The 27,610-nt window shown below is 42.6% G+C and overlaps 1 protein-coding gene across 1 annotated transcript; it reads left to right on the top strand.

Annotated features, from left to right (window-relative positions):
• On the top strand, positions 1-20,741 carry USP14 (ubiquitin specific peptidase 14). The gene is made up of 16 exons (XM_075084789.1): positions 1-349; positions 2,776-2,921; positions 3,559-3,591; positions 5,499-5,603; positions 7,294-7,397; positions 9,476-9,534; positions 11,462-11,592; positions 11,899-11,979; positions 12,835-12,914; positions 14,456-14,570; positions 15,962-16,027; positions 16,364-16,456; positions 17,388-17,516; positions 18,604-18,664; positions 19,782-19,889; positions 20,014-20,741. The coding sequence occupies exons 1-16, from the start codon at positions 334-336 to the stop codon at positions 20,163-20,165; spliced, it is 1,479 nt and encodes a 492-aa protein (XP_074940890.1). The 5' UTR covers positions 1-333; the 3' UTR covers positions 20,166-20,741.
• The last annotated feature ends 6,869 nt before the right edge of the window (positions 20,742-27,610 follow it).

The raw sequence follows: 27,610 nt of genomic DNA, 5'->3' as shown, positions 1-27,610 counted from the left end.
TCCCTCAGGCACGGCCGTTGCTCCGCCGAGCAGTCGGTAACGGCCGCACCGCGCCTCGCGATCACCCCCTCCCCTCACGGCCCAGCCCTTCCGGCGCTGCGCGCGCAGCCCACCCCGCTTCCGGAGAGCGGGCCCCGCTTGCAGCGTCATCCCGAGGGGCCGGTTTGAATGAGACCCCGAGGGAGGGAGGGACGCCACCGCCCCGCCGCCGCCGCCGCCATCGCCCGCCCACTCCCTCCCCGCTAACGCCGCTCCCCGCCGACCGTTCGCCTCGCCCGCCGCCACCGCGCCTTCCCGAGACACGACGCGCCGCCCGTCCGCCTCCCCTCCGCCATGCCGCTCTTCTCAGGTGAGCCGGCCCCACCGCCCGCCCCCGGCCCGCCGCGCCGCCGCCCGCGGCGTGGGGCCGGTGCCTTTACTTCAGCGGCGCGCCCTCCCCGGCGGCCCCGTCGCCCCCGCCAGACCCTTCCTGCCGCTGCCGTGTGAGGGCAGGCGGGCGGCCCCGCCGTCCTCCTCTCCGCCGCCGAGCCCGGCGACGGGAGCTCCCTGGGACGTGCGGCCCGGCCCGGCCGGGGACGGGGAGAGCACTCTTGATGGCCGGGAGGGCCCTTTCGGCGAGGCTCGGCCGTGCGAACGGGCGCCACACGCGTGCGGTCGTGCCTCGTTGTTGCCCTGTCTTCGTTCGTTTTTGGTGTGTATTAAGATAAGCGCTGCTGTCTGTCAAGGGAGCCGTGATTCTGCATCCGCACCTCCAAATTTATTTAGGTGCATCTGCCTCCTCTCTTTTAAATCCATTATTTCCTAGTTAAAACCACAGGAGTTAACATTTTTTAAGTTACATCACATCCCCCTTACCCTCCTTGCTGTGAAGGAAAGTTTCCAGTGAAGACTGTAAGAGCAAAACCCCTAATGACGCTTCTGGAACCGGTTCCTGGCTTGTTTATGTTTCACAGGTCTGGCCTCTTGGGGCTTTTTAGTACGTGAGGAACAGATTGTAGAAGGCCTCTGTACGCAGTTGTGTTGCTGTTTCTTCAGTTGGGGTTGGCAAACTGGGATCCTGATGTCAGTATAACAGGACTCTTCCTGAACTGTAGGACATCAGCATAAGCTGTGTTTTCTGTTCAGTGGGGCAAATGTGTCCTTTCTTAGACTCCATTGTTTTCAAACTAACAATTTTCTCCTTTCATTTGGAAACTTTTGGAGGAAATTTCAGTTGTGATCTCTGAAGAACAAACACTCGTGCTCTTCTGTTTCCTCCTCTTGACTGCTGAATTGATAAAACTAGCAACACTACAGATTAATAACTTCTAATTCTTCTGCGTATTTAGTGGCAGATGCATGACTGTTCAAAAATGCAAAACTTAAAAGACTTTGTGCAGCTGACTTGTTCAGTGACTGAGTGCATTCATTTCCTGGAAAATGGGGAAAAGCTTGTGCTTGGTAGGTCTTAAATATGCAAAATAATAAATGTGTTTTAAAAAAAGTCAGAAGGTTGGACAAATCAGAAGGTACTTTTCTGCTAGAAATACTGAAAAGTCAGTCATTTGGGTTGCTTTGTAGGGTAATTGAGAGTAAGTTATTCTTCCTTTTTACCCACCATGAGCACTGCATGCTTCTGAAATCTTAACCTTCTTGGAAGGTTTTTTAAAATTGTGACAACCTAGACTTACCGTAGTATATTTATTTAAAACTGGAGCACGGGTAGAAGGACGGATATGGCTTTCTTAAAGCATGGTATTTCAGTCACCTACTGTGCACACAGGATATTACTGAGTGCTATATTTTGCAGATTTTCAGCAAAACTGCAGCTTGTTAGGGTAGCCTTGTGTACCTGTGATAGTGTTTGGAAGTGATCAAAGGTATGTTTTTAAAGAATGGTTACATGCTGTTTATTCCAGGCATTCTTGTCAGCTCTTCGTTGGTACTAGCTTTACCAAAGTGAATTTAACATGCCTTTGTGGCGTTTTGCCTAATGCTGGTGATCCTGTTTCCAGCATTGAGTGCTACGCTTCGTGTGGCCAAATTTCACTTCACTTAATTCCAGTCCTGCACCTTTATTAGGGTCAGGGTGTCTGGACCTGCAACCTATGCTAGGCTGTTGGCCGTATTTGCACACAGGTGCCTTGTTTGTGTGAACACTGTCAAAACCGAGGAGGGTAGCAGTGATGGTGTTGCGAATGGCACTGGGAGGTTAACCTTCTTCTGAAAGGAAGCAGGAGGTGTGCTACTTTATGGGGCTTGGCCTGAGGCACGTTTACCTCCTCACATAGCTCCACATGAGCGACACTGGTAGCCAAAACCACGGCTATCAAAGAGTAGCTTTGCTTTTAAAGAACATGGTATTGTTTGCCGTTGGAGGAGAAAGGAAATGCTATGGAAAACTGAACTGGAATTGCATGTCTGAACTTCCTTCAGAAATTTGTATGCAATGAACAGTGCCAAGACATTGGGAGAGTTGCTTTCGAGCTGCTTTTGTGAAGACTCGTTCAAGGAATTTCTGATGCTGTTATATGTGTTTGTGGCTTGCAAACTCTTTCAGTATATATGTTGCTTACAGTTGTTTTGTAGACTATTTTTAGACTTGTGGGAAATAGTATGTTCTGATGGCTGACACACTAAGATGTCCCTTAGCTTGATTATTGACAAGCTTTAGAGTTAAAACCAGAATGTTTTGAGGTGGTATGAAGTCTGGAATTTGGAATACTGTGTTAAATCTTGGTTATTATGTTCTCGTATATTAGGAAATAATCCAGTTTCAAAACATTTTGTTTGCAGTTAATGTGAAATGGGGAAAAGAGAAATTTGATGGTGTGGAGCTTAACACTGACGAACCTCCAATGGTCTTCAAAGCCCAATTGTTTGCACTGACCGGAGTTCAGCCAGCTAGACAGAAGGTTATGGTTAAAGGAGGAACTCTGAAGGTAGGAATCTGTGCGGTTTTTATATGATTTCTAACCTTACTACATTATAAGGTAATGAGCAATGACCATATTTCCAAGTGTTCCTCCAGAAGATTTTTCATTGTATGTATTAAATTGACTATGCTTTTCAGAAATAACTCTGTATGATTCGTTGCCTACTATGAGAAAATACTGGCAAAAGTTTCCTGCTAAATGGTTGGGAGGTACACTGCTGTTTTAAAATGCTTCTGCACTCTTCTATACCAAACAGTCCTCTGTGTGGTGGGTTTTTTTCCCTATTCCTTTTTAATGTTCAGAGCCTGAATGCAACTTTTTGCCTTTAGATTATTTAAGAAAAGCTTTTTTGGTACTTCTTTGCTGGAGGCTTGTTGCTGTGATGTGATATAGACAGCTTTCCTACAACAAGTTGTTTACATCTAAGTGGTGTTGAATAACAGATGAAGAACCTTATTGAAAAGATGACTTGGCTGCTTTTTATTTTTGTCAGATAAGATTTGATGATGTGTACACAGTTAAGATTGTGGAATCATGGATGAAACGTAGTTAAATATTTATAAATATGTGATTAATATTAATGAAAATGCTTGTCTTTTGCTGCAAGATAATGAACTTGTCTGTTATTTAATTTCAAATACAGGATGACGACTGGGGGAACCTAAAAATAAAGAATGTAAGTTCTGAGGGATAAGTAGACTTTACTAGTTTGATTTTTATTGTGGTATTTAAAGACATCTAAAGTTCTTGCTATTTCTGTTTGAATGGGTAATTTTTTCTTAAAAATCAGACCTTCATGAAAAATAATTTTACAGTTGTCATGCCTTAGCATTCTTAAAGTCCTACCACTGATTTGTAAAAAACCTTTTCTAGCATCAGTAGGAAGATCACACCATCTTCCTGTCTTCCTGAAGTACTTGGGAGCATATCTATCTTTCTTACAAGAACTGTTCTGGGTTGAACCAGGGATCCTTCCATGTTGTATGTCTGTGACCATAATAAGAAGTGATATTACTTAGGGAGAGCTTGTGACCCTGGGCACTGTCTGTGGTGTGTTGCGCTTGTACTTTCCCAGCAGGGAAAATGGTTGCGTTACAACCATTACAGCTCTGCCTATTTCCTTTTTTTTTTTTTTTTGTCAGCCTGCTGAAATTTGTGCTCCTGTACTAAATAGCTGCTGTTTAAAAACAAAGCCATTAATAATGGTTATTCGTACTTTTGACTAGTTCAAAAAGAAAACAAAAAGTGAATGTGTTTACTTTTTATGTTTGTGTTTCTTACCTATAAAATATTGTAATAAGGAATCCGAGAGATTTTTGTTTGGGTATTTTTTTGTCATTTTCATTTCTGTAGGTATCTTGTAACATCTGTTTAGTACAGGTTTTACTCCAGCTCTTCTCTGAGCAGATTGAATTAGGTAGCATTACTCTTACCCATGTAATTAGTTTGCAAGCATCTATTAGCAGCCTGTAGCTGCAGCTATTGTAGCAAAGTCATTTAGCAAAAACCCCAGTACTTAATATTCTTGTCCTTTTCTGCATACTGTTACGCTAACGGCTGCCTTTATTAATTTTAATAATGTTATATACAAGTTCTAGGGATTTATTTACACTGCCAAAGCAGTTTCTTTCCCTTCTGTTGTCCATCCTTTTCCTTAGCACTGTGTTTTTTAACACCCCAGATAGCCATTTTCTCCCCCTTTGATAGATCTTATCGTGTAGATGGTCTCCTGTTGAATGCTGAAAAACTTCTCCTTTGGCTAGTCTAGCAAGCGTGGTAACTTGATTGCTTCCCCCTGTCCCCCGCCTTGAATGTTAGTCCTCATGCCTACACTAATGGGGTCATTTTGGTTATTTTTCACTTTTTGGTTAGTTTAGTGTTCTCAGAACTTGCCAGACCAAAGGATGGCACTTCCCTTTCCTACTTGCTTTTCAGGTGGGAAAAATAATTCTGAACTCAGAGCTGTGGTCCTCATTATTACCTCATCTGTCTGAAGTGTTTCCCCGGATTCAAGGCTAAAGATATGGGGTGTTTTTTTTGTTGTTTAGAGAGTTCTGAATTTGAGAACATGCGATTCTGTCATTTGAGAAGCTCAAACATTGCAGCTTCTTTCAAATCAGAATTTAGCTGCTCAGTTATCCTTGGTTCCAAGGTATCTTCTAAGACGCAAGGGAAAGAGGAATATTTGCATTGAAGTGTGGAAGATGCTTGATACCTAGTGGTCCATGATCAGGAAGGGAGCTTTTCTGAATACTTCACGTTGGGGTATTGCATGAATGTTAAATTTAGTCCCAGTTGGAATCTTGCATTGTTAGCTGCTGGCAAGCTCACCAGGCTCAATGGAAATGTCTAGCATGGATAATGCTGTGGAATTGTTTTCAGCAAGTACTCTATAGATAATGAAAAAGTTAAGGTATACCCTTACGAAACAGCAGTGCAGTATCAGTTCTGTAAACTAAGAGAAAGATTGTGTTTGTTTTTGGGGAAATAGCTGAAATATGTCAAGAGCTTAATGATTTTATTTTTTTTAAGCGGAAATAACTGCCCTTAAATATTTATTACTATTTTTTACTGTGTTTCAAGGGGATGACCTTATTAATGATGGGTTCTGCAGATGCGCTTCCGGAAGAACCAATTGCTCGACCCGTCTTTGTAGAAGACATGACAGAGGAGCAGTTGGCTTCAGCTGTAAGCATATTTCAAACTTTGGTTTCTTCTAACCTTTGAATAATAGCAAGTTTTTAAATATTCACAGTTGCTTAAAAGTGGATTCTGGAACTGTAATGTCTGTTAGTATTTATAGCTTCTCAAAGAAATGCTAATTTACGTTGATGACCCACATGGTAGCAGTGATGAGAAGTCTGGAATTTAAGTCATATAACTAGTGCTTTTTTTTTCTTTAAGGAGGCAGCTTAGAAAATTCTCTAAAAATAATATTGCTGATGTTTTTAAAGACTACTACAGCAAGGGCAATACAACTTTGTGTCCTGAACTTTGTCTGAATAAGGGCTTTTAGACGTGCAGAATTGTTTCATGCCTCTTTCGTATCTGTGAAGGTAGAACAGGGGTTGTTTGGGGTGGGGTGTGTTTGGGGTTTTGTTTGTCCGTGTTAGTAGTATTAGGTAAACTTTTTTTCTTCCTGTAAAATGAAAACAAATCTGACCTTATTGGAATAGATTATATGTTTTCCTTTATGGGAGTAAAGTCTGGAAGAGTGTAATTTTTTTTTTTTGGTAATGAAGTAACTTTGGTTTGAGTTGTTTCCCTTTCTTACAATTTGAAGGGCTTCATTTTCTCATCCGTCATTTGAACTAGGAGCTCTTCATCATACTTAAAACAGTTGCGTGACTGTTGTCAACTGCACATGCAGAATGGGAATACTTTATGCATGTCCATATGAAAACAGATCTGTAGTTTAGGACTGGTTTTGTGCTTTGGTGTTGAATGCTTTTCACGGCACCAGAAGGTGAAGGATATTTATGTATTTTTGAGACTAACCCAGACTATACACAGACTTTGAGGTAACTGAGAGGCAAACAAGGAGACAATTCAGTGACAGATAACATTTTGAAAAAGTTGGTCACATGGCATTTCTCTGAGTCAAATTTTGTTATACATCAAAATTCAGTTTTCTGTACTGCATGTATTCATTAAAAATGGAATACACTGTTAAATGAATCTTCTCTTCCTAAAATAATTAGTGGTATTGGTATGCAGTACTACTTCAGTGTCATTAAACTACGTGCTTTTCCCTGACAACTCCTCAAATATGCAGGATTTAAAAAAATGCTATTATGTTGTGAGTTATAGTTGTTTCTGAAACTGGTTAGTTTAGTTATTAGTTGGCCTTCACATTTGTCTAAACTTTAGAAATTCACAAGTTGTCTGAAAGGATCAAATTAATGATCTGTTGCAGACTTTTGGAGAGGAGTTTAAAGGCTTTTGTTTCTAACTATGAACTTCATCACATTCAGAGTTCTACTGAACACTGATTTTAATTAAAACACCCATGTTTTGTACAAATGTATTCATGTGGAAATTTCATGGAAATAGAATTTTAAGGTCAAAACTTGGATGAGATTATAATTGAACTTTCTGAATGACTGCCTGCTTGAAGAATATGTTCATTAAACTAAACATGCACAGAAAAAAACCCAGGGCGTTCCTGAATGTCCATTAAAAGCACCGAATGGTAAAATGATTAATATAATCAGAAATTGGATCTGGAAAACTTCATCAGGTTTGATGGAATATTCCAGGTTTTATGCATCTCTGATTATTCCTTTTCTTAGAAGTTGATGTCAAATTATAGTGTTTATGCAAAAATGGTTGCACATCTCTCTCAGACCTTCAAGCGCCCTTGTAAATTTTTTGGTAGATGGAATTACCATGTGGATTGACAAACCTTGGCAACACTTGCTACATGAATGCTACGGTTCAGTGTATCCGCTCAGTGCCAGAAGTGAAAGAGGCCCTTAAAAGGTAAGATTCAGTACAAAAATACCATGACTAAAATGTTTTCTTTAGCTTATGAAATAAATATTTTGTGGAACGGTCATCTTAACACTGGTGTGGATTATAACAATCTGTTATTCTTCCAATCTATTGAAGGTTAACATAGTGATCAATTAAAGTTTATCCTGTGGCTGTGTTAGTCTGTACTTTTTAAAGAAGTTAAGACTATGTATTTTTTGGAACTGGCTTTTAGTGGAGAGAACTTGTTTTGCCTAGCTAAAAAATAGTTCGTGTCAAGACTTGTTTAAAATGCTTAAAAAAGCTACTGAACTTCTAACCCTGTTTTCTGGTGTTAGTTTGTATGGTCTTGTTCTGTATATAAGAATCGTACAGGAGTCCGGTTCCTTTGAGGAATATTTTTTTCAATGGTTTCATTGCACGGTGTGTTTTTAGCTATGAAATTCTGACGTTACCAACGTTTGGTACATGAATGTACAGCAGGAAGGTCTGAGATAGGACCATGGATGGTGTTGTGGTGGCAAACTGGAATAAGCTGGAGTTAGTGTCATGTGGGTGTGTGGGGACCAGAAGACATGCCCTTACAGAATTTTGTTTCATTTGTCCTCGTTGTAGAATAACTTTTCTGAATTTTTTTTTTTGTTATTCTGGACTGAAATGTGAGAATAACCAAATTTTTTTTTTTGTGAGGAGTCTACGGGAACCTTGAAATTATGAAGATTGGAGGAAAAAAGAATACATGGCATTGTGAGCGTGAATTTGTCCTCCAGATGCATTATAATGAGAAAACCATCAGTATTTAAAAAATGTGAGGATTAGGTAGAGCATTGCCACCTTAGGGTTAACTTAATTCCTTTAAAATACACTGCTTTCTTGATACATTGGTACCCAACTGGTTATTCTAGATTACTGTAAACACTAGTTATTTAAGTACTTACACATTTTTCTTAAGTCTGTTAGAAGGTGAACCTTAATTATTTAGCACTGAGAACTATATGTGAAGGATAGAAACTCAGTTTTAAAGCTTTTTCTTTTTTTTTCAGTGCTGTCATTTTAGGAAAGTCTGTTTATTTCCATGTAAAGGGCTCTGAGTTACTGCACTGAATCAGTGTGTTTGATAAATTTGACATCCCCATCCCATTTGAAACTGGCAGACTGCAATACAAGATGTGGCCCCACTGTCTGTGGGAAGTCAGATTCACAGGCAGCCGTTGTGTTTTCCCCTGGAGGCTTAGCCTTTATTTGGCCTTCCCTGCTTGACGACAGCATGAGAGGGTATATGGCAGCGGGAGAGAGGTGAAAGGACTCAAGCAGGAAAGCTTACTATTACGGCTTCATTTCTCACCAGCTGCTCTGTTGATCTGCGCAAGGGTACTCCCTGTTTTGTAGTATGTCGGGGAAGCTTCCAGCTCATCATCTAGCAATGGACAGAATTTTTAAAGTTCAGCCTGAGATTAAAGTTTGCATGAGACCCTCCTTTTGCTTGAAGGCTTATATGCTTTGAGGAAGCCAGCTGTTCCTCATGCAGCTGGTAAATTAAAAAATAACTCAAAGAGTAGTAGTAAGTTTTACTGACACGGGTGGACTTCGACCATACTTTTTCAGTGTAGGAAATATCTCCCCTAGAAAAACATCTTGCCTCTCACTGTTTTGCTTGCCTGCTTTCCATCTCTGTGCATTTTATCTGCCATCTATCCTTGAAGGTGTTTTTTTTCCATGTATCTGAAGAAGCAGTGTCAAGTGTTTCAGAAATGGGGTAGCTTCTATTCAGATTTTTTTCTCAGTTTCTTTAAAAGTAGATTGAGTCTTTGAGGCAAATGGATTAGGGAAGCAGCAGTGATGTATCTAGACTTCTCAGTCTACGTTTATTTATAGTTTCAAGAATGCCAGTTTTCCTTTGCTTCCATACAGTGCTTGCAAAGTAGCTGAGACTTTGAGGTGTCAGTAAATCTTAATCCTGTTTTGGTGATTGATTTCTTTTGGTACATTTAAATAAATCTAGCTGCTGCCTGCTTTATGATTTAAAAACCTGACTGCTCTTCTTGATTGTCATTAATTGCATACAAATTATTTTTCTTCTCTTTTAGGTATGGTGGTGCCTTAAGAGCTTCAGGAGAAATGGCCTCTGCTCAATACATTACTGCAGGTTGGTGTTTAGAGCAGAACGCAGGGTTTTAGGCTAGGGTGTGTTTTTCTGCTAACTGCAGATGAAAATTGCGGTTAGATCTGTGCATATTTTTCTTCAGCGCATATGCCTTAAGAATTTCAGATCTACTAGGACTGGGGCATTCATTTTGCTCTGTTGTTAATATCTTTAAAGGTAATTCTGACAGTGGCTGCATAGCATACATCTCTGCATATTACCTAGGTGCATGCTAGGAAAAAATATATTCAAATATGATCTTAGATAGATAGAAATAATTAATATCTCTTAACTGTTTTGCATGTAGGCATAAAGTAATTGAAACTTCCTGAAGCAGACTCCATCCATCTGTTGATCTGATCATTTTGTGTAGAAATATTTTAGTGTACAGTTTTTTGTTTCACTTAATGGTAGGCTAACGCCATACTCTTAGAATATGTATTTCACTGATATTTTTTTAATATGACTTATTGGCTGAGCATTACTGTTAAGATGGTAGCTGATGCTTTATCAGTGGTCTCAGCCTTTACCCTAAAGATCCAGATATCATAACTGAAATAGAAAGTAGTGTCTTCAAAAGGAAAGTTACTCTTTGTTGCGGTGATCTGGGTGCTCACAAAGTGAGAGCTCGTGATGGCCCCGTATCTCCAAGTTCTAACTAGAAGTCTAGTTAGACCCCTTACACTTGAACAAGGGTACTACTTGTCCACTTTTTCTTTTTTTACTCTATTTCATTGCCCCACTAAGATGCTGGGCCAGACACTGGGATTTCTACCAGTCCATTTAAGGAAAAACAAAACAATATAAGGAAGGAAAGGTCCGGTTTGTGGGTATGCCTGCTGATTGAATTTTGGGGTGGTAAGTTCAATGGTTACTCTTTACAGCCATGCCTGCCCCTCCCCTTTTCACTGCCTTTACTTCATGTCCCTTGTTTTCTTTTTAAGGTGACAGCTCTGCTTTTTAGGAATCTTAATAGTTTAAGTAATTAGAAATTAATTCTTTGGTTCTGAGCTGGTCAAGAACTCCTGCATGACACTTATGGTGTGGTTTTTTTTTTTTTAATTGCTGTGTCATATCAGTTGTTCCTCTTATTCGGGTTAGTGAAGATATTTCTTAAAGAGAGGAAGCAACTGACCTTGGTTCCTTGTAACCTTGCCTATATTCACTTATTCAAAAGTGTCATTCATTAGTCTCTCCACTTGTGAATTAGTGACCATGCAGACTGTTGCCTACCTCGCAGGGTTGTTGTGAGGATTAACAGGTGTCTCTGAAGCGATTTGTGGATTTAAAATGCTGTAACCTGGGTAGGTAAGACATACATAGTAGTGTGTCTGGAGCAAAAAAAGAAAGCCATGTGTACTGTCATGCAATCAGTAACATTCACTGAATTGCGCATAGTTATGAACTGCCTGCACGTATGCATACAGATACTTGTTTTCCTGGGTCTTAAAGTAGGCATGAGTATTTCCTAGATATTTCAGTTGGGAAAAATGACAGTTTTTTTTCCCCGCAGTGGTTGGTGAAACTTAAGCTGCTCTAGAGAATAGATTGTGAATGCCTTCTTGTTTCTCTAGGTGTAGTCCTTTTGTGAAAACATTGTTTCTCAGATGTGTTTCAAATGAAATCTTAACTGCTCAAAAATGTGAATTCTTTTTTTCCCCCGTTAGCAGCCAGGAAAGACAAGGCGCTATGTGCCAAACTCTCAGAACTGTCAGCTTTACACTTGCAAAGTCATGTTCACAGATGAGACCTTAGGTGCACCTATTATGCCACCTGGAAAATTTGGTCCCTGCTTTGGAAAGATCAAATTGGACACTGTTAAATGATGAGTTTTTAAATGTTGCTGCTGTTTTAGTATCCTTTTTAAACTTCCTGCCATGTTTGAATTGCTTTTCCACTTCTCAAAGCATTCACTTACTTTTTCTTCAAGCTCTTAGAGACTTGTTTGATTCCATGGATAAAACTTCCTCCAGTATTCCACCTATCATTCTCCTGCAGTTTTTACATATGGCCTTCCCACAGTTTGCAGAGAAAGGCGATCAAGGCCAGTACCTTCAACAGGTAAAGACTGATTATTAGCTTATTGTTTCAGAATTCTATAGTATGTTGGAAGTTGAGAAGAAGAATATTTTAAAACTTCCCTTCTCCTGTGAAAATAATTTATCCCAGTAAAGTGTTGACTTTTGTATCGTGTAAAAAAAGTTGAATGTAATCTCAAGTGCTGGCTCTGAAAACATATGGTGGAATAGGGAGAAATTCTTAGTTAAGGAATCCTTACATTTGGTTTTATAGTGTAAAAAACTGATGGGTTTAATATACTAAATTATAACGCTTCTAGTCAGATTTAATTTTCTGTTCCCTTCCTAGGATGCCAATGAATGCTGGGTGCAGATGATGAGGGTACTACAGCAGAAGTTGGAAGGCATAGAAGGTGATCCAGTTATGGAGGTAATTGTAGTCTTACTCTAACCGGTTAGGATTTATAATATTGTACTTAGGATTTATAATATTGTACTTGTGATTCATGTGTTTTTTGCTAAGGATTATCTGTTTTGTGAGTTCTTTAGCATGTGTCTATAATCCAGTAGGTGAAACTGCTTTCTGATGTGTCTGATCAGCCTAACGCTACCTATGTGAGCTATGCTGTGGAGTGTACTGTAGGAGTAGTTTCCTTTTGGGCTTTGTAAGTCATGTGTTGGACCAGGGCGGTGGTGACTGTGATAATGCAGCAACAGGCCCTCATAACTTGTGAATGTAGCACGTAAGAGCTTTTTTTCTGAGAATAAAAAAAAAAAAACACCAAAAAAACCCCAACAACACAAAACTCCCCCAGAAAACCCCAAACCAAATCATCTTTGTGCTACTTGTAGCCAAGAATGCTGTTTCAAACAGACAGCTAACTTAGTCAATCTGATAAGAAGTTAGTTAAATTTTTTTCTCAAGACTATACCAGACTGGCTATCTTCTTTGTTAACTGTTTTCTGGAGAGTCTTGGCAATGGGCAAAATCTGATAGACTACTCTAAAATTTAAGACGTATTTAAGTTGGAGGCAGAGAGGTATGACTTTTTGACTGAAATCTTGCTTGCTGATATGCTTCGAAGTGGCTTTAACAGGATGCTATAAATGCATTTGTTTTGAAACTTTGATAGGGTGTAGGGAGATTGACTGACTAGGAGAAAATGGACCTACAGAAAGGCGAAGGAATAGGCTTCAAAGGATTTAAATAGTGTTGTTTTGTCTGCAAAGACAACTGTCTTTATGTGCTGTTTAAAGTTACAACATAAGACAATTTGTTTTACAGACAGACTCTGGAGCTACACCAGCAGCTTCGAAAAAGAAGAGTTTAATCGATCAGTTCTTCAGCATTGAATTTGAAACAGCGTATCCTAAAGACTAAGGCAAGACATAAAGAATGAGAATAATTTTACACTTAGCAGTTGTGTGCAGGCAGGGTGAGGAGCATCGTTTGGAATAGTATAGAAAACAAAGGTGTGTGTTGGGGGAAGAGAGGGAATGATGTAAAGCAGGAGAATACAGAAGTTAAAGTTAAGATTGGCTATACTTTGAGAGAGAGGATGATGTGGGGAAGAAGAATGGTAATGGAAATTTACAGGAAAACCCACTGAATTTAAATACCAGGTTTCTTCCCCAGAGAAGATTGCTGGTTACCTACTTCAAGGATGCTGAGATGTTTTATCCAAATAAAAGTAATTATCTTCCTAAATAACTTCTTTTTAATTTTGGCTTGTAAGGGAGTGTTGCTGATACAGTTGGCATACTAAATGTGGGCAAAAGATAGCTTGATTGATTTCTTAAGAAATAGATTAGCTGCACACTGTTAGATGATTAGGAAGCTAAGGCAGCTGACAACTTTCTAGTAGCTTCTTTTATAGCAAGAACAAAAAGGCCACATGGAGCACACATCTTATGCCGAGTATTAACTGTTTTTCTACTTCTCCACCCCAAAATCCCGGCCATCATTAAACTGGCCACCACTTCTAGAAATAATTATATTGTGCATTTTGCTCATCTGAAATGCTAAGGAAACATCCCCTTAGGTGAGGTACTGTATCCCATCGCTTGGTAGTAATGAAGGGTAAAGGCCTTTTTTAAGGTGAGAGTCATGCGTCTCTCTCCCTGTACTGTGATGTGTGTTATCTATCCCTGAAATAGTTGGGAGGAACAGAATGAGTAGCTAAGAGGGATGATGCGTAGGCTAATGGCAGGGGGAAGACACTTGGTAGAAAAGTCGTGTTGCAAGCCTTCCAAGTGTGATTATGGCAGCATTTGTAGAATAGATGCATTCAGATCAGTCAGAAAAGTATCTCGTTAGAAGGAAGTGGATGAGAGAAGAGAATTGGTGGCGGAAGTACAGAAGACAAGAGGTTGGACAGAACGATTAGAAAAATGTGTAGAAAATAATGAAGAAATAGACTTTGGTTCAGTGAAGTGGACAGATACAAGGCAGAGAAAAGAGGCTGTGTGTGTTGAAAGAAACAGGAAGTCTGGCCAGCAGCAGGAATAGAAGACCTTGATTAACTGCAAGCAGTAACGGAGCATGATGTTGCAGGACAGCTTCAAGACCTGGTATTGGCAGCAAGTTAGTATGATCTGTGTCCAGGCAGGGGGTGGGAAAGGAAGAAAGAATAAAGCAGGCCTCACAGGCTTAAATGGTGATTAAAACCTTATTTTACTTTTTTTGGCATGCTGTCTGCCTCAGCTACCACTTGTCATTAGACAAAAAGGAACGGATTGGTTAGAAGGAAGGGCTGTTTCAAATCTTCGTTTTTATACTACAGAAAGTAAAGTACTATTGACGCACAAGCACAGTTACCTCAGTTACAGTGCTGTTCAGCATCTTCTTTTCACTAGAGCAGTAGCTCAGCTCTTGGTGCATGATGGTTTTCCTTAATTTCATGAAGCATGAAATGTACAGAAGCTGAAGAAGAGGAAGTAACTAAAGGAAAGGAGAACCTACTTCAGCTTAGCTGCTTTATCAATCAAGAAGTGAAATACCTGTTTACAGGACTAAAATTGGTAAGCCAGTACACCATTTTTTTATTTAACTGAGATTCTGAATGACCTGTTTTTTTTAATCCGTGACTTGGAATTGACGTCTGCTGCCCAAGCTTTACAAAGTTCCAAGGTTTTTTGGGGGGTTTCAGTGGGAAGATGGAAGTGAAACTGAATTGCATGTTAATGTAAGGCAGACTTCAACGGAGTGTTTTCTTGACCCTGTGTGGTCTTCTCCATGCAGGTAACCTTGTGCAAGCCAACTTGTTACATGTAATTTGAAACTATTTGTTTGACTTTCACTTCAGATTAAGTGATATCGTGATTTAATCATGTTGTAAACAGTTCCCCAAAAGACAGTTTTAAAATAGAGTGGCGTTTTGGTTGCTGTGTCTAAGAAAAAAAAAAAAAAGAAACAATTAAGCTTACATTTACTTTTGCATATTTGAAGGGGGTGTTAACCCTTCCATGTCACATCATCATCTTTAAACTGTTTATTTAAGTCGCACTTCTTAAAATAGTCTGTGCTTTTTACATATTATATATTTATATTTATATAATATATAAATTCATATTTATAAATACATATTATAAATTAATATATAAATATATATTATATAAATATATATTATAAAAATATTTTTACGTTTTCAGGGTTTTCTTGGAGAGTCTGAAGGAGGAAGGAGAGGAACTAATACAAAAACCTTGTAGTAACTGCTCTTGCAGAGTATTTCTATAAGAGCAGGGATGGAAGCAGAGATCTGGTTTGTACAGGACTGGACCAAGTTGCACGGTTCTCAGATAATTTTGGTTTCTCCTTTTTCTGTTTTGACAGAATTTAGAATGAAAAGTAAGATAAGATAGTTAATGCTCACAGATTATAAAGAAAGGGCCTTCTAGAATTCTTACACTGGATTGCCTGTAGCAAGAGAGTCACAACACTAACAACCAGGTCAGTCTTTCCCTGAATTTGGAAAGCCCTGGAAGCGGAGTATTGCCACCTGGCTCCTTATATATGGCTCTGCCTCAGGCTGAGAGTGGAGAAACGTGCAAATATTCCTGTCACAAGAAACGTCAGACTTTTTTTTTGTTTTTAGTTGTGTTCCAACCATGACATGTCGCATTTGTAACCAAATCCAGATCTTTCAGTTGCAAGTTCTACTCTTGTAGAATAAAATTTCTGCAGAGAGAAACTTAGTGTTGTCAGGGCTCAGGAATGATCCTGGAGCTGAACAACTGAATGGGCATGGTCTTTCTGCCAAGGAATTTCAAAATTCTCTGTGTCGTAATGACTGATAGCAACAGAAGAGACTGGCAGAACAGGATTTAGCTGGTGGCTTGTTTATCCATGCTGTGCTTTTCTTTAAGCTGTGTTTTATGATGAACATATGTGTTACTACCTTTTTTTTTAACAGCGTCTTCAAGAGGAAATCACCAAACTCTCTCCAACACTGCAGAGAAACGCACTGTATATCAAATCTGTGAGTGGTACTTCTGTTGCTCTCTTTATGTATGATTCTTTTAACTGTTGTCAATTTTCTGTCCCAAAACACAAAAGTTATTGCTGCAGTAGCATGTGATTTCTATTTATAAAGCATCTGAATATCCACTACCAAGAAACTTAAGGCCAGTTGAAAATTATTTCTTTGAGTACACTACTACACAGAGCTTGAAAATAGGAAGCCTTGTTATAGTCCTATGTGCTTGCGTACAAACACATTCCCAGAATAGCCTGTAATTTAGGATGAGCAGTGTTTAAGGTGTAAAGGATCTGTGAACATCTGAAGTAATAGCTTTTTCTAAATTTTTTTTTACAGTCTAAAATTAGTCGCTTACCGGCGTATCTGACTATTCAGATGGTTAGATTTTTTTACAAAGAGAAAGAATCTGTGAACGCCAAAGTTCTTAAGGTAAGTTTTCTGTGTACTGAAGTTTAATTCCTGTTTATGCTTTTCAATGAGTTTTTGTTATAGGTAGGCAACTAATACTTGAAGGCTATTTACTAAATAGTTCGCTTTTAAATTGCATTTTGAAATATTAACAGTGCCCTTTTTTTGCTTAAGTACAAAGTAGTTTTGTTCCCAGTTGTGATGATGTGTGGCAAACAATGCTACTGGAGGAGGAGGTGGTAAGGGACAGAAATCAATGTGGTCCAATACTGCTAGGATGTTTTTTGGTCTCTCTTCACCAGTGTTTAATTAAGGAGAGGGCCATGCTTTCGGTCACTGGACAGTGTTCTAAAGTTGCTGAGAAATGTTTGCGCTAAGAAACACTTCCTGTGTTAGTTACTTGGTCCAGCTTTGGTTGACAAATGCAAGAACCAGCTGCAAACAGCTGAACGTTCCGGTTTTGCTTTCTGTTGGCCTTGGCTGATAGACCTCCGGGGCTGCCCAGGAAGCATCGTGGTAGATGATGCCTGTTCCTGACAAGAGAAGCAAGGGAATAAAGATTGAAGGCACATGTTAACTGTGTTAGAAGGTTGTTTGGTAACACAAATTGATGTTTTTGCAAGTGTACAGTCATTCTGCATGCTTTTTATTCCTTAGGCCTGCACAGGTATTTCTGTAGTATGAAAGTATGACAGCTAGTAATAAAGAATTCAAGTATTTATACTGAATGTAGTAATTTATGATGGTTTGTTTATACTGAATGAGACATTCTTCTGTGAAAGTACTGGAGCCCTTTAAGTAAGTACTGTCAGGAATGTTTCAGTAGATCGAGTTGTCATAAATGTGATGAGGTTTGCGTTTCATTGGACTTAGTGTTGTCTTCCCAGGGGAGAACGCTTTAATGTGGAGTACCAAGTCATACTAATAATCTTTTGTGCTTTTTACTTCCTAGGATGTTAAATTTCCTCTTATGTTGGATGTGTATGAGCTGTGTACTCCAGACCTCCAGGAAAAAATGGTTTCTTATCGATCAAAATTCAAAGATTTAGAAGACAAAAAAGTAAATCAACAGCCAAAGAATGTAAGTCTTCTGGCAGTTTCATGGACATTTTGATTAAATAAGCCATACATCTGAAACCAGGGTACCAATAAGGACTAGAGAAAACTTGACTTCCTTAAATAAATTTTCTTATTTAGCACTCATTGAGCTTTAGATCTTTTTTGAGTATTTTCATGAAAATGCAGTATCTGCTTTGGTATGATTGCTTGATGAGAAACGTTATACGCTGTAGACAAACTTGTCACTTACATTTTTGTTTCAAAATGTATTAGACTGTAGCGCTTCTGCTTACCAGTGTTACGCCTGAAGGTTTTCTGTGAATTACACAAAATGATTCTGTTCAAACATGATTGCTTGCTGGCAGGTCACTTGTTCAGTGGAGTGTAGGTAGCCATTTCCAGCTCACCAACTGGAAAGAGCTATACAAGGGACTGCTATGTGTCTGACTGATAATGTTTAGAATGTATGTACTAGTGAGCTGAAACGCTGTGCTCTCAAAGCTTGGGAAGTGGTTTCATCTCCTACCCTCTCCACATATTCTAAAACTGACCTGCCTTTCTTTAATGAAGAGAAAAAGTAAGCACACTAAAACTGTCCTTTTTTTTTGTTAATTTTTTTTAAGTTTGCTAGTCTTTTCCTGGCCTAACTCCTGGCAGCTTCATTTAAACATTTGAATAAGGCTGGCATCTTGTTTTACACAGTTAGGAGCAAGGAAGGAGTGCTATTTTAAAACAGAATGGATTGGCATTTGGAGTCTGTCTCTGGTAATTTCTTATTGCCACTTCTGCTGCTAGCGAGTCCCTAACAAGGAATAAAGTCTCCAGCTGCAGAATTGTTTTCATGCTCCAAGCCTGTAACTCTGGTGGCTAAACAGTCTGGGCAATGTGTGCAAAAATGGTTACGCATTTGCTTTAAAAAGTGCTCTTGTTTAGATGAGGCTTTTGGATGTCCAGCTAGAAATGCAGTAATGGAACTTGTTTCAAGTCGAACAAAAAATGTTTAGGCTTAGAAACATCTTGAAATTAATGGAGAATTGGTATTTGATATGATTGTGCTAAAGCTTTCTGAAAACCGATCCACATTAATTCAGTGCATTTCTGTTATTCAGTCTAGTAAAAGTGATGGTGGGCAGAAAGAAGTTAAATATGAACCATTTTCTTTTCCTGATGGTGAGTACAAGGAAGTAAATCTATTTTAAAGTAACTTTCTATTTACTAATGTTTAAGTGGACCTGATGGTAGGACTATTTTAAGAACCCTGGTTATTTTTAACGCCCTTGAAAATCAGTCTTCAGAAACTGACAGAAATTTAAGTAACAGAAAGATTAGGCAAATAAAAATGCTGTTGAGATAGTCAAAGACGTAACTGTCATCCATCTGTCAGGTTGATGATACAGAGAAGACACACACGTCAAAAGACATTTGCATGGGATGTGCAGCTGTTTCGTGCGCTTCCTTGTCAGTGGGTGTCAGAAAGCTGAAATCAAAACAAAAAAACTTGAATTGGACTTTTAAAACCGCTGTGGCGGTGCTGGTGTTGCCTGACTCTGGGGGGGCTCAGAGCTTGAATGTCCTACGCCTTCACCCTCATGTTGAGGACACTGCAGAAATTATTTTGGAGGCCGTGTTTACCCAGACTGGTACCGTGAGGTGCTTTCTGTGTGACACGCTACGTGAGAAGCAGTGGGGGGCCTTGACTAGCCCGAGAGCACAGTGAAAACAGTATTCTGGAGTGCTGAGAAATGCAGTTAAGGCACGCTGGGGACTGTAACACCCTTCTCAGCACCTTCCGTATTGGCCAGTTTTTTCCATTGGAAAAATTGAATAGCGGAACTGAACTAACTGCGGGGTGGGTTGAGCTGCTGCACTGGGGTGTTCTCAGCCATGTCGCCGTGCAGCCCGTGCTCATGTCGGTCCGAGCAGTTCCATGGCTCGCCCTGAATGGAGGCAGCAGCTGGTGTTTGAAGGAAGCGTGGGCTGAACCTGTCCAGGTTTCCTGACCAAACATCATCATTTTCATGCTTTAAGCGTGCTGCATTTGCATTACTCCCAGGATGCATATTTACGTTGTGAAGATGGCCAACATTCTCTGTTTCCTGAGGGGCTGTCCTGGCTGAAAGCCGCTGATTTTAGTTTACAGTGACTTAGAACCTTGCTGCAAATGGGGTTTTACACTGCTACGGTGCTGCAGGAGGGCTAACGCGTCTTTGGTCTGCATGCTGTTAAAAACGCTAAAACTGTTCATGTAAGACTTATGTAACTTTTTTTTTTCCTCCTCTTTCTTCAGATATTGGTTCCAATAATTGTGGCTATTATGACCTGCAGGCAGTGCTAACACATCAGGGCAGATCGAGTTCCTCTGGGCATTACGTGTCTTGGGTTAAAAGGAAACAAGGTAAAAAAAAAAAAAATTCATAGCAGTGTTAACCACGCTTCACAGCTTCTTTCATTTGAGGGGCTGTTCACATCCAAGGGTGTTTGTGTACCTAAATTGCAGATAATCCTTGTTTTTCTTGCAGATGAATGGATTAAATTTGATGATGACAAAGTCAGCATTGTTACACCTGAAGATATTTTGAGGCTATCTGGGGGCGGAGACTGGCATATAGCTTACGTTCTACTCTACGGGCCTCGCAGAATCGAAGTAATTGAAGACGAAGCTGAACAGTAGTCTTCAGTTTTAGTCACTCTGCCTAGGTGTGAAATAAATGTTGATTACTGATCATTTCTTTAACCCCAGAGCTTTAGCAAGTGGATAAATAACCTGTTCAAACCTTTTCATGTGAAGAGGGCTATTGTTTCAAAACTGATCCATGTACCAATCGGTCACTGCTGGACTGGACCGCCTGCTGTGGTGGTGACAATACTTAAAATAGCTTTAATGTCTTGCAGAAGATAATTTTTTTTAAGCAAGCCTGTTGTCCTTCCCCCTCCTTCCTCTCTAATGTCATCAAGTATTTATTACACACCTATTCTCACATTTGTTACTCTTGCATGGTTTATACCACACTTCGATAGCTGTCCATCCTTTGCCTTACCTGGCAGTTTTGTTAGGAAGGTGGAAGAGAAACCGTTGCCTTGTTGCGTAACTCAGTGCTGCTGCCCAGAGCCAACAGCCGTGGCTACAATCAAGTATTTGTCCAGCCTGATCTGCTGACTCAGTCTGTTCTGTTGCTGGCATCTCATGACTTCAGAATAAATTGTGATCAACAATGTGTCTTCATTAAAAAAAGTTCATGTCTCCGTAGCGCAGTTACTATGTGTTTGCTTTTGCTTCTTGGGCAACCACTGATGGCTCGAAGCAGTTGTGTACTAAAGCCACTTTTTTTTAAGCCATAGGGCTTTATCTCCTGTCCTGTTACTCTTTATGCAGAACTGGGCTTTGCTTACTTAGAGTAACTTTCATTCCTTCCCCCAGGAGCACAGCAGCTGTGTGCTGGGGGAAGCTGCAGCATGGAAGTGTTTCAGTGTTGGCTACAGCCAGAAGAACACTAGGCCATCACCAGAGCGCAACCTCAGGGCAGAGAATCTGAGGTTTTGTGTGTCCCAGTTTGTCATGGTTTAGCGGCAGCTCAGCCCCACACAGCCGCTCGCTCACTCCCCACCGGTAGATGGGGGAGAGAATCAGAAGGGTAACGCTCGTGGGTTGGGATAAGAACAGTTTAACAATTAAAATTAAAAGAAACAACAGTAGAAATGCAATGTAAAGGAGAACAACGAGAGGCGCAAAGCCCCGGGGGAGGGGGAAGGGAGGGGAGAGGGGGAACGAACCGCCGAAACAAACCACACGCGCCGCAGCCGCCCGCCGACCCGCTGCGCGCCTCCTCCGCGCTGCCACTGCTCCCCCCCCCAATATACTGGTCATGGTGTCACATGGTATGGAATGAACCTGCCATTGGCCAGTCGGGGTCAGCCGCCCCCACCATGGCCCTGCCCCTCCCAGCCCTCCCCCGCCACGCGGCAGAACGGGAAGCTGGAAAGGTAGCTGACCCCCACAGTGAGGAGAATTAACCCCTTCTCAGCCAAAACCAGCACATTCTCCACCCCTTATTCCATACCATTTACACCATGCCCAGGTCCTGTATGATGCAATACAACCGTACCAACCACCACCCCTCCCCTTCCCATCCTTTAACATACTACACAGACATCATTCCCTTAGTTCATGGACCTTCCCTGTAAAATGTCCATTAAAATGTCCATTGAGTTCACCCAGTCCATGACTCTGGGCTCCATCTGTTGTATCAGTCTTTCCAGGTGGGAGAGATGGTGTGTGGCGTTGGGTTGCTGCATACCGAGTCAGTCATCGTTCCATCACTGCTGCACGGCTTGTTTCATAGTTGATCTTCCATGGGTTGGGAGGCTCGTACTCTGAGATCATTGATACAACACAGAGGTGACACACAGTATTATACAGCAGTTCACATTGTGCCATTCAGTTCATTGACTGTTTTCACCCAAAATCAAATCCCCTTGAGGCACACATTGGATTTCTCCATCCTCCCGCATCACCCACCAAGTGCACCCAGGTCCTCGAGCAAAAGCAATCCCACGAATGGGTTTGCCTTTGCCAGAGGCAGGAAGAACCCAGACTGTTTTGCCCAGCATACTTTTTGTGTGCACTACAGGGACTCTATCCCCTTCCACAGTATGTAGGATTTCTGACTGGGCAGGGCCAGCTCGGTTGGCAGATCCCCTCGTGTTGACTAACCACGTGGCTTTTGCTAAATGTGTATCCCAGTACTTGAATGTTCCACCCCCCATTGCTCTCAGTGTGGTTTTTAACAGTCCATTGTACCTTTCAATTTTCCCAGAGGCTGGTGCGTGATAGGGGATGTGATACACCCACTCAATGCCGTGCTCTTTGGCCCAGGTGTCTATGAGGCTATTTCGGAAATGAGTCCCGTTGTCTGACTCAATTCTCTCTGGGGTGCCATGTCGCCACAGGACTTGTTTCTCAAGACCCAGGATAGTGTTCCAGGCAGTGGCGTGGGGGACAGGATATGTTTCCAGCCAGTCATTGTTTCTACCATTGTAAGCACATGGCGATTGCCTTGGCGGGTCTGTGGGAGTATGATATAGTCAATTTGCCAGGCCTCCCCATATTTATATTTCAGCCATCGTCCCCCATACCACAGAGGCTTTACCCGCTTCGCTTGCTTGATTGCAGCGCATGCGTCACATTCGTGGATAACCTGTGCAATAATACCCATGGTCAAGTCCAACCCTCGATCACGAGCCCACCTGTATGTTGCATCTCTCCCTTGATGGCCTGAGGTGTCATGGGCCCACCGAGCTAGAAATAGTTCACCCTTATGCTGCCAGTCCAGATCCACCTCAGCCACTTCAATCTTGGCAGCCCGATCTACCTGCTGGTTGTTTCGATGTTCTTCAGTGGCCCGACTCTTGGGGGCGTGAGCATCCACATGCCGTACCTTTACAACCAGTTTCTCTACCCGGGCAGCAATATCTTGCCACAATGTGGCAGCCCAGATGGGTTTGCCTCTGCGCTGCCAGTTGCTTTGCTTCCATTGCTGCAGCCAGCCCCACAAGGCATTTGCCACCATCCAGGAGTCAGTATAGAGATAGAGCACTGGCCACTTCTCCCGTTCAGCGATGTCTAAGGCCAGCTGGATGGCCTTTACCTCTGCAAACTGGCTCGATTCACCTTCTCCTTCAGCAGTTTCTGCTACTTGTCATGTAGGACTCCATACAGCAGCCTTCCATCTCCGGTGCTTTCCCACAAGGCGACAGGACCCATCAGTGAACAGGGCATATTGCTTCTCATCTTCTGGCAGTCTGTTATACAGTGGGGCTTCTTCAGCACGTGTCACCTCCTCCTCTGGTGATAATCCAAAATCTTTGCCTTCTGGCCAGTCCATAATCAATTCCAAGATTCCTGGGCGACTGGGGTTTCCTACTCGAGCCCGCTGGGTGATCAGTGCAACCCATTTACTCCACGTAGCATCAGTTGCATGGTGTGTAGAGGGGATGTTTCCTTTGAACATCCAGCCCAGCACTGGCAGTCGGGGTGCCAGGAGCAACTGTGCTTCAGTACCAACCACTTCTGAAGCAGCTCAAACCCCTTCATATGCTGCCAATATCTCTTTTTCAGTTGGAGTATAGTGGGCTTCAGACCCTCTGTATCCCCGACTCCAAAACCCTAGGGGTCAACCCCGGGTCTCCCCTGGTGCTTTCTGCCAGAGGCTCCAGGTAGGGCCATTCTCCCCGGCTGCAGTGTAGAGCACATTTTTTACATCTTGCCCTGCCCGGACTGGCCCAAGAGCTACTGCATGGACTATTTCTCGTTTAATCTGTTCAAAGGCTTGTCGTTGCTCAGGGCCCCATTTGAAATAATTCTTTTTCCAGGTCACTTGATAGAGAGGGCTCACGATCAGACTGTAATTTGGAATATGCATTCTCCAAAAACCCACAACGCCCAAGAAAGCTTGTGTTTCCTTTTTGCTAGTTGGTGGAGACATGGCTGCTATTTTGTTGATCACATCCATTGGAATCTGACGACGACCATCTTGCCATTTGATTCCTAAGAACTGGATTTCTCGTGCAGGTCCCTTCACCTTACTTCGTTTTATGGCAAAACCAGCTTTCAGAAGGATTTGGACTATTTTCTCACCTTTCTCAAAAACTTCTTCCGCTGTGTTGCCCCACACAACGATGTCATCAATGTATTGAAGGTGTTCTGGAGCTTCTCCCTGTTCCAGTACAGTCTGAATCAGTCCATGGCAAATGGTAGGACTGTGTTTCCACCCCTGGGGCAGTCGATTCCAGGTGTACTGGACGCCCCTCCATGTGAAAGCAAACTGTGGCCTGCACTCTGCTGCCAGAGGGATTGAGAAGAATGCATTAGCAATATCAATTGTGGCATACCACTTGGCCGCCTTTGACTCCAGTTCGTATTGAAGTTCTAGCATGTCTGGCACAGCAGCACTCAACGGTAGAGTGACTTCATTCAGGCCACGATAGTCTGCTGTTAGTCTCTACTCTCCATTAGACTTCCGCACTGGCCATATGGGACTGTTAAAGGGTGAGTGGGTCTTACTGATGACTCCTTGGCTCCTCAGTTGGTGAATGAGTTTATGGATGGGGATCAGAGAGTCTCTGTTGGTGCGATATTGCCGCCGGTGCACTGTTGTGGTGGCGATTGGCACCTGTTGTTCTTTGACCTTCAGCAACCCCACCACAGATGGGTCCTTTGAGAGACCGGGCAAGGTAGACAGCTGTTCAGTTTCCTCCGTCTCCAAGGCAGCTACACCAAAAGCCCACTTGTAACCTTTTGGGTCCTTGAAATACCCTCTCCTGAGGTAGTCTATGCCAAGGATGCACGGAGCCTCTGGGCCAGTCACAATGGGGTGCTTCTGCCACTCATTGCCAGTTAGGCTCACTTCGGCCTCCAATACAGTTAGCTCTTGAGATCCCCCTGTCACTCCAGCAATGCTGATGGGTTCTGCCCCTATATAGTTTGATGGCATTAAGGTGCACTGTGCGCCGGTGTCCACTAAAGCTTTATACTCCTGTGGGTCGGACGTGCCAGGCCATCGGATCCACACAGTCCAGTAAGCCCGGTTATCCCTTTCCTCCACCCGGCTGGAGGCAGGGCCCCTCTAGTCCTGATCATGGCAGTCACAACTCACTTCCTGTAAATGTGAATCAGGAGTCCCTCTATTACACTTAGAAATAAAATCTGCGCTTCTACTCCTCTGTCTGGGGACTTGCTCGCTGGAAACTGGAGCAGCAGCTTTCCTGGAAGAGCCTCCCTCAGTGACTGTTCTTCCTTGCAGTTCATGTACTCGTGCCTGTAGGGTCGAAGTAGGCTTGCCATCCCACCTCATCATGTCCTCTCCGTGGTCACGCAGGTAGAACCATAGGGTGGCCCGTGGTGTGTATCCCCTTCTTTGAGCCAAAGGACGCTTATTCCTAACAGCTGAGACACTGCTCTGTCGAGGTGGGGAGTAGGACAGATCTTCTTTGAGTTGCTGGACCTCTTGGGATAGTTTCTCCACAGCAGAGACAAGCGAGGAAGAGATATTTGTGTCATAATCCCGGAGTCTATCTATCACCTCTGCCACCGTTGGTGTCTCGTCATCTTTCCAGGACATCACTGCCAATGAGTTTGCATGCGAAGATGGTGCGCTCCGTACAAACTTCCGCCACATGGGTCGTGTGCACTCGGCTTCATCTGGATCTTTGGATGACCGTTGATCATCCAGGTCACCATAAATCACCTCAAACACAGCTAATTCCCTTAGATACTGGATGCCTTTCTCCATAGTTGTCCATTTTCCTGGGCGATATGTAACATCTTCTTTAAAGGGATACCTTTCCTTCACTCCAGACAGGAGTGGCCTCCAGAGGCTGAGGGCTTGTGTTTTTTTTCCAATTGCTTTGTCAACGCCCCCTTCCCCAGAAAGGGATCCCAATTGTTTGGCTTCTTTTCCCTCTAGTTCCAGGCTACTGGCCCCATTATCCCAGCATCGGAGCAGCCAGGTGACAATGTGCTCACCTGAACGACGGCTATAATCTTTTCGCATATCTCGCAACTCGCTTAAGGACAGGGATCGGGTGGTCTCTATTTCATTTATTACTTCTCCCTCCTCTCCCCGCGATGGCCCTGGTTCTTCATCATCCCGTTCTAAACGAGTTGACATCCGCTTCCAATATTTCGTCTTGTGTATGGGGGCAACTGATACTGGTACGGGTTTATTTTCTGAGCTAGCTCCGGTACTTGTTGTGGGGGTTTGAGTGGCTGCAGTGCCTGTTGTCAGGGCTGGATTGTCTACAGTGCCAGTCACTTTGCATTTCAATCCAGAGACATTCTCTTCCCCCTGGGGGCACTGAATACTGTTGAGCAAGGCTCGGTATGCATGGGCCAGACCCCAGCATGTTGCAGTTATCTGTGTCTCTCTGGAGTTCCCAGCGTAACAACATACTTTCTCCAAATATTCTACTAGTTTTTTAGGATTCTGCACTTGTTCGGGGGTGAAACTCCACAACACTGGGGGTGCCCACTGCCCTAGGTATTTGCCCATGCTATCCCACATGCCCTGCCACTCGTAACTATCAAGCCTCGGGGCAGATTTCTGGGTGATATTCTTAAGTTGCTTAGTCAAAACCAAAACAACATGCCCAAAAACTAACAATAAGTGCACCTTAACCACCCAAGGATGTTCAAGATACAAAAACGTTGTTGTAACAAAGGCACAGACATCATAGAACAAAGTTGCAAAGGTACTATTCTGTATTTCCTCCATATAAAATCTCTCAGAGGAGGAGGTATAATCGCTAATCGCCTCAACAAGGTGGTATCCGAAGTACAGTAACGGTTTCAGCAAAAACCCCAAATACCAGATAAAGCTGAAAACGTTTGTATAACAAATCTTGTAGGCAAAACATTACTAATCACAGCGGAACACAGCAGACTCAAACAACCAACACCGATTTTTAACACCAACTGCAAAAAGGACAACATGGTGCTGTGACCAGCAGCTGTTGTTATCTCCAACCCTTGAGCCCCACGCTGGGCGCCAAAAAGACTGTTGTGGTTTAGCGGCAGCTCAGCCCCACACAGCCGCTCGCTCACTCCCCCACCGGTAGATGGGGGAGAGAATCAGAAGGGTAATGCTCGTGGGTTGGGATAAGAACAGTTTAATAATTAAAATTAAAAGAAACAACAGTAGAAATGCAATGTAAAGGAGAACAACGAGAGGCGCAAAGCCCCGGGGGAGGGGGAAGGGAGGGGAGAGGGGGAACGAACCGCCGGAACAAACCGCACGCGCCGCAGCCGCTCGCCGCTCGCCGACCCGACGCCGCGCCGCCCCCGCGCTGCCACTGCCCGCCCTCCATATATTGGCCATGGTGTCACGTGGTATGGAATGAACCTGCCATTGGCCAGTCGGGGTCAGCCGCCCCCACCATGGCCCTGCCCCTCCCAGCCCCCCCCGCCACGCGGCAGAGCGCGGGAAGCTGGAAAGGTAGCCGACCCCCACAGTGAGAATTAACCCCTTCTCAGCCAAAACCAGCACACAGTTCCTCCTGGGAGAGCTGCACCCACACTAGTTCATGATCATATGAAATACCTTTGGTTGTGTCGTCAGTAAC

The sequence above is a fragment of the Phalacrocorax aristotelis genome, chromosome 2, assembly GCF_949628215.1.
Source record: "Phalacrocorax aristotelis chromosome 2, bGulAri2.1, whole genome shotgun sequence".
Lineage (NCBI taxonomy): Eukaryota > Metazoa > Chordata > Aves > Suliformes > Phalacrocoracidae > Phalacrocorax > Phalacrocorax aristotelis.
Note: the sequence above shows the minus strand (reverse complement) of the source record. Positions and strands in the feature narration are given on the sequence as shown.

Excerpts from the sequence above, each read along its gene's own strand:
- USP14 (XM_075084789.1), top strand. Across the intron at positions 5,604-7,293 it reads AGGAGCAGTTGGCTTCAGCT|ATGGAATTACCATGTGGATT; the intron begins GTAAGCATATTT and ends ATTTTTTGGTAG. Across the intron at positions 14,571-15,961 it reads TGTTTACAGGACTAAAATTG|CGTCTTCAAGAGGAAATCAC; the intron begins GTAAGCCAGTAC and ends TTTTTTTAACAG.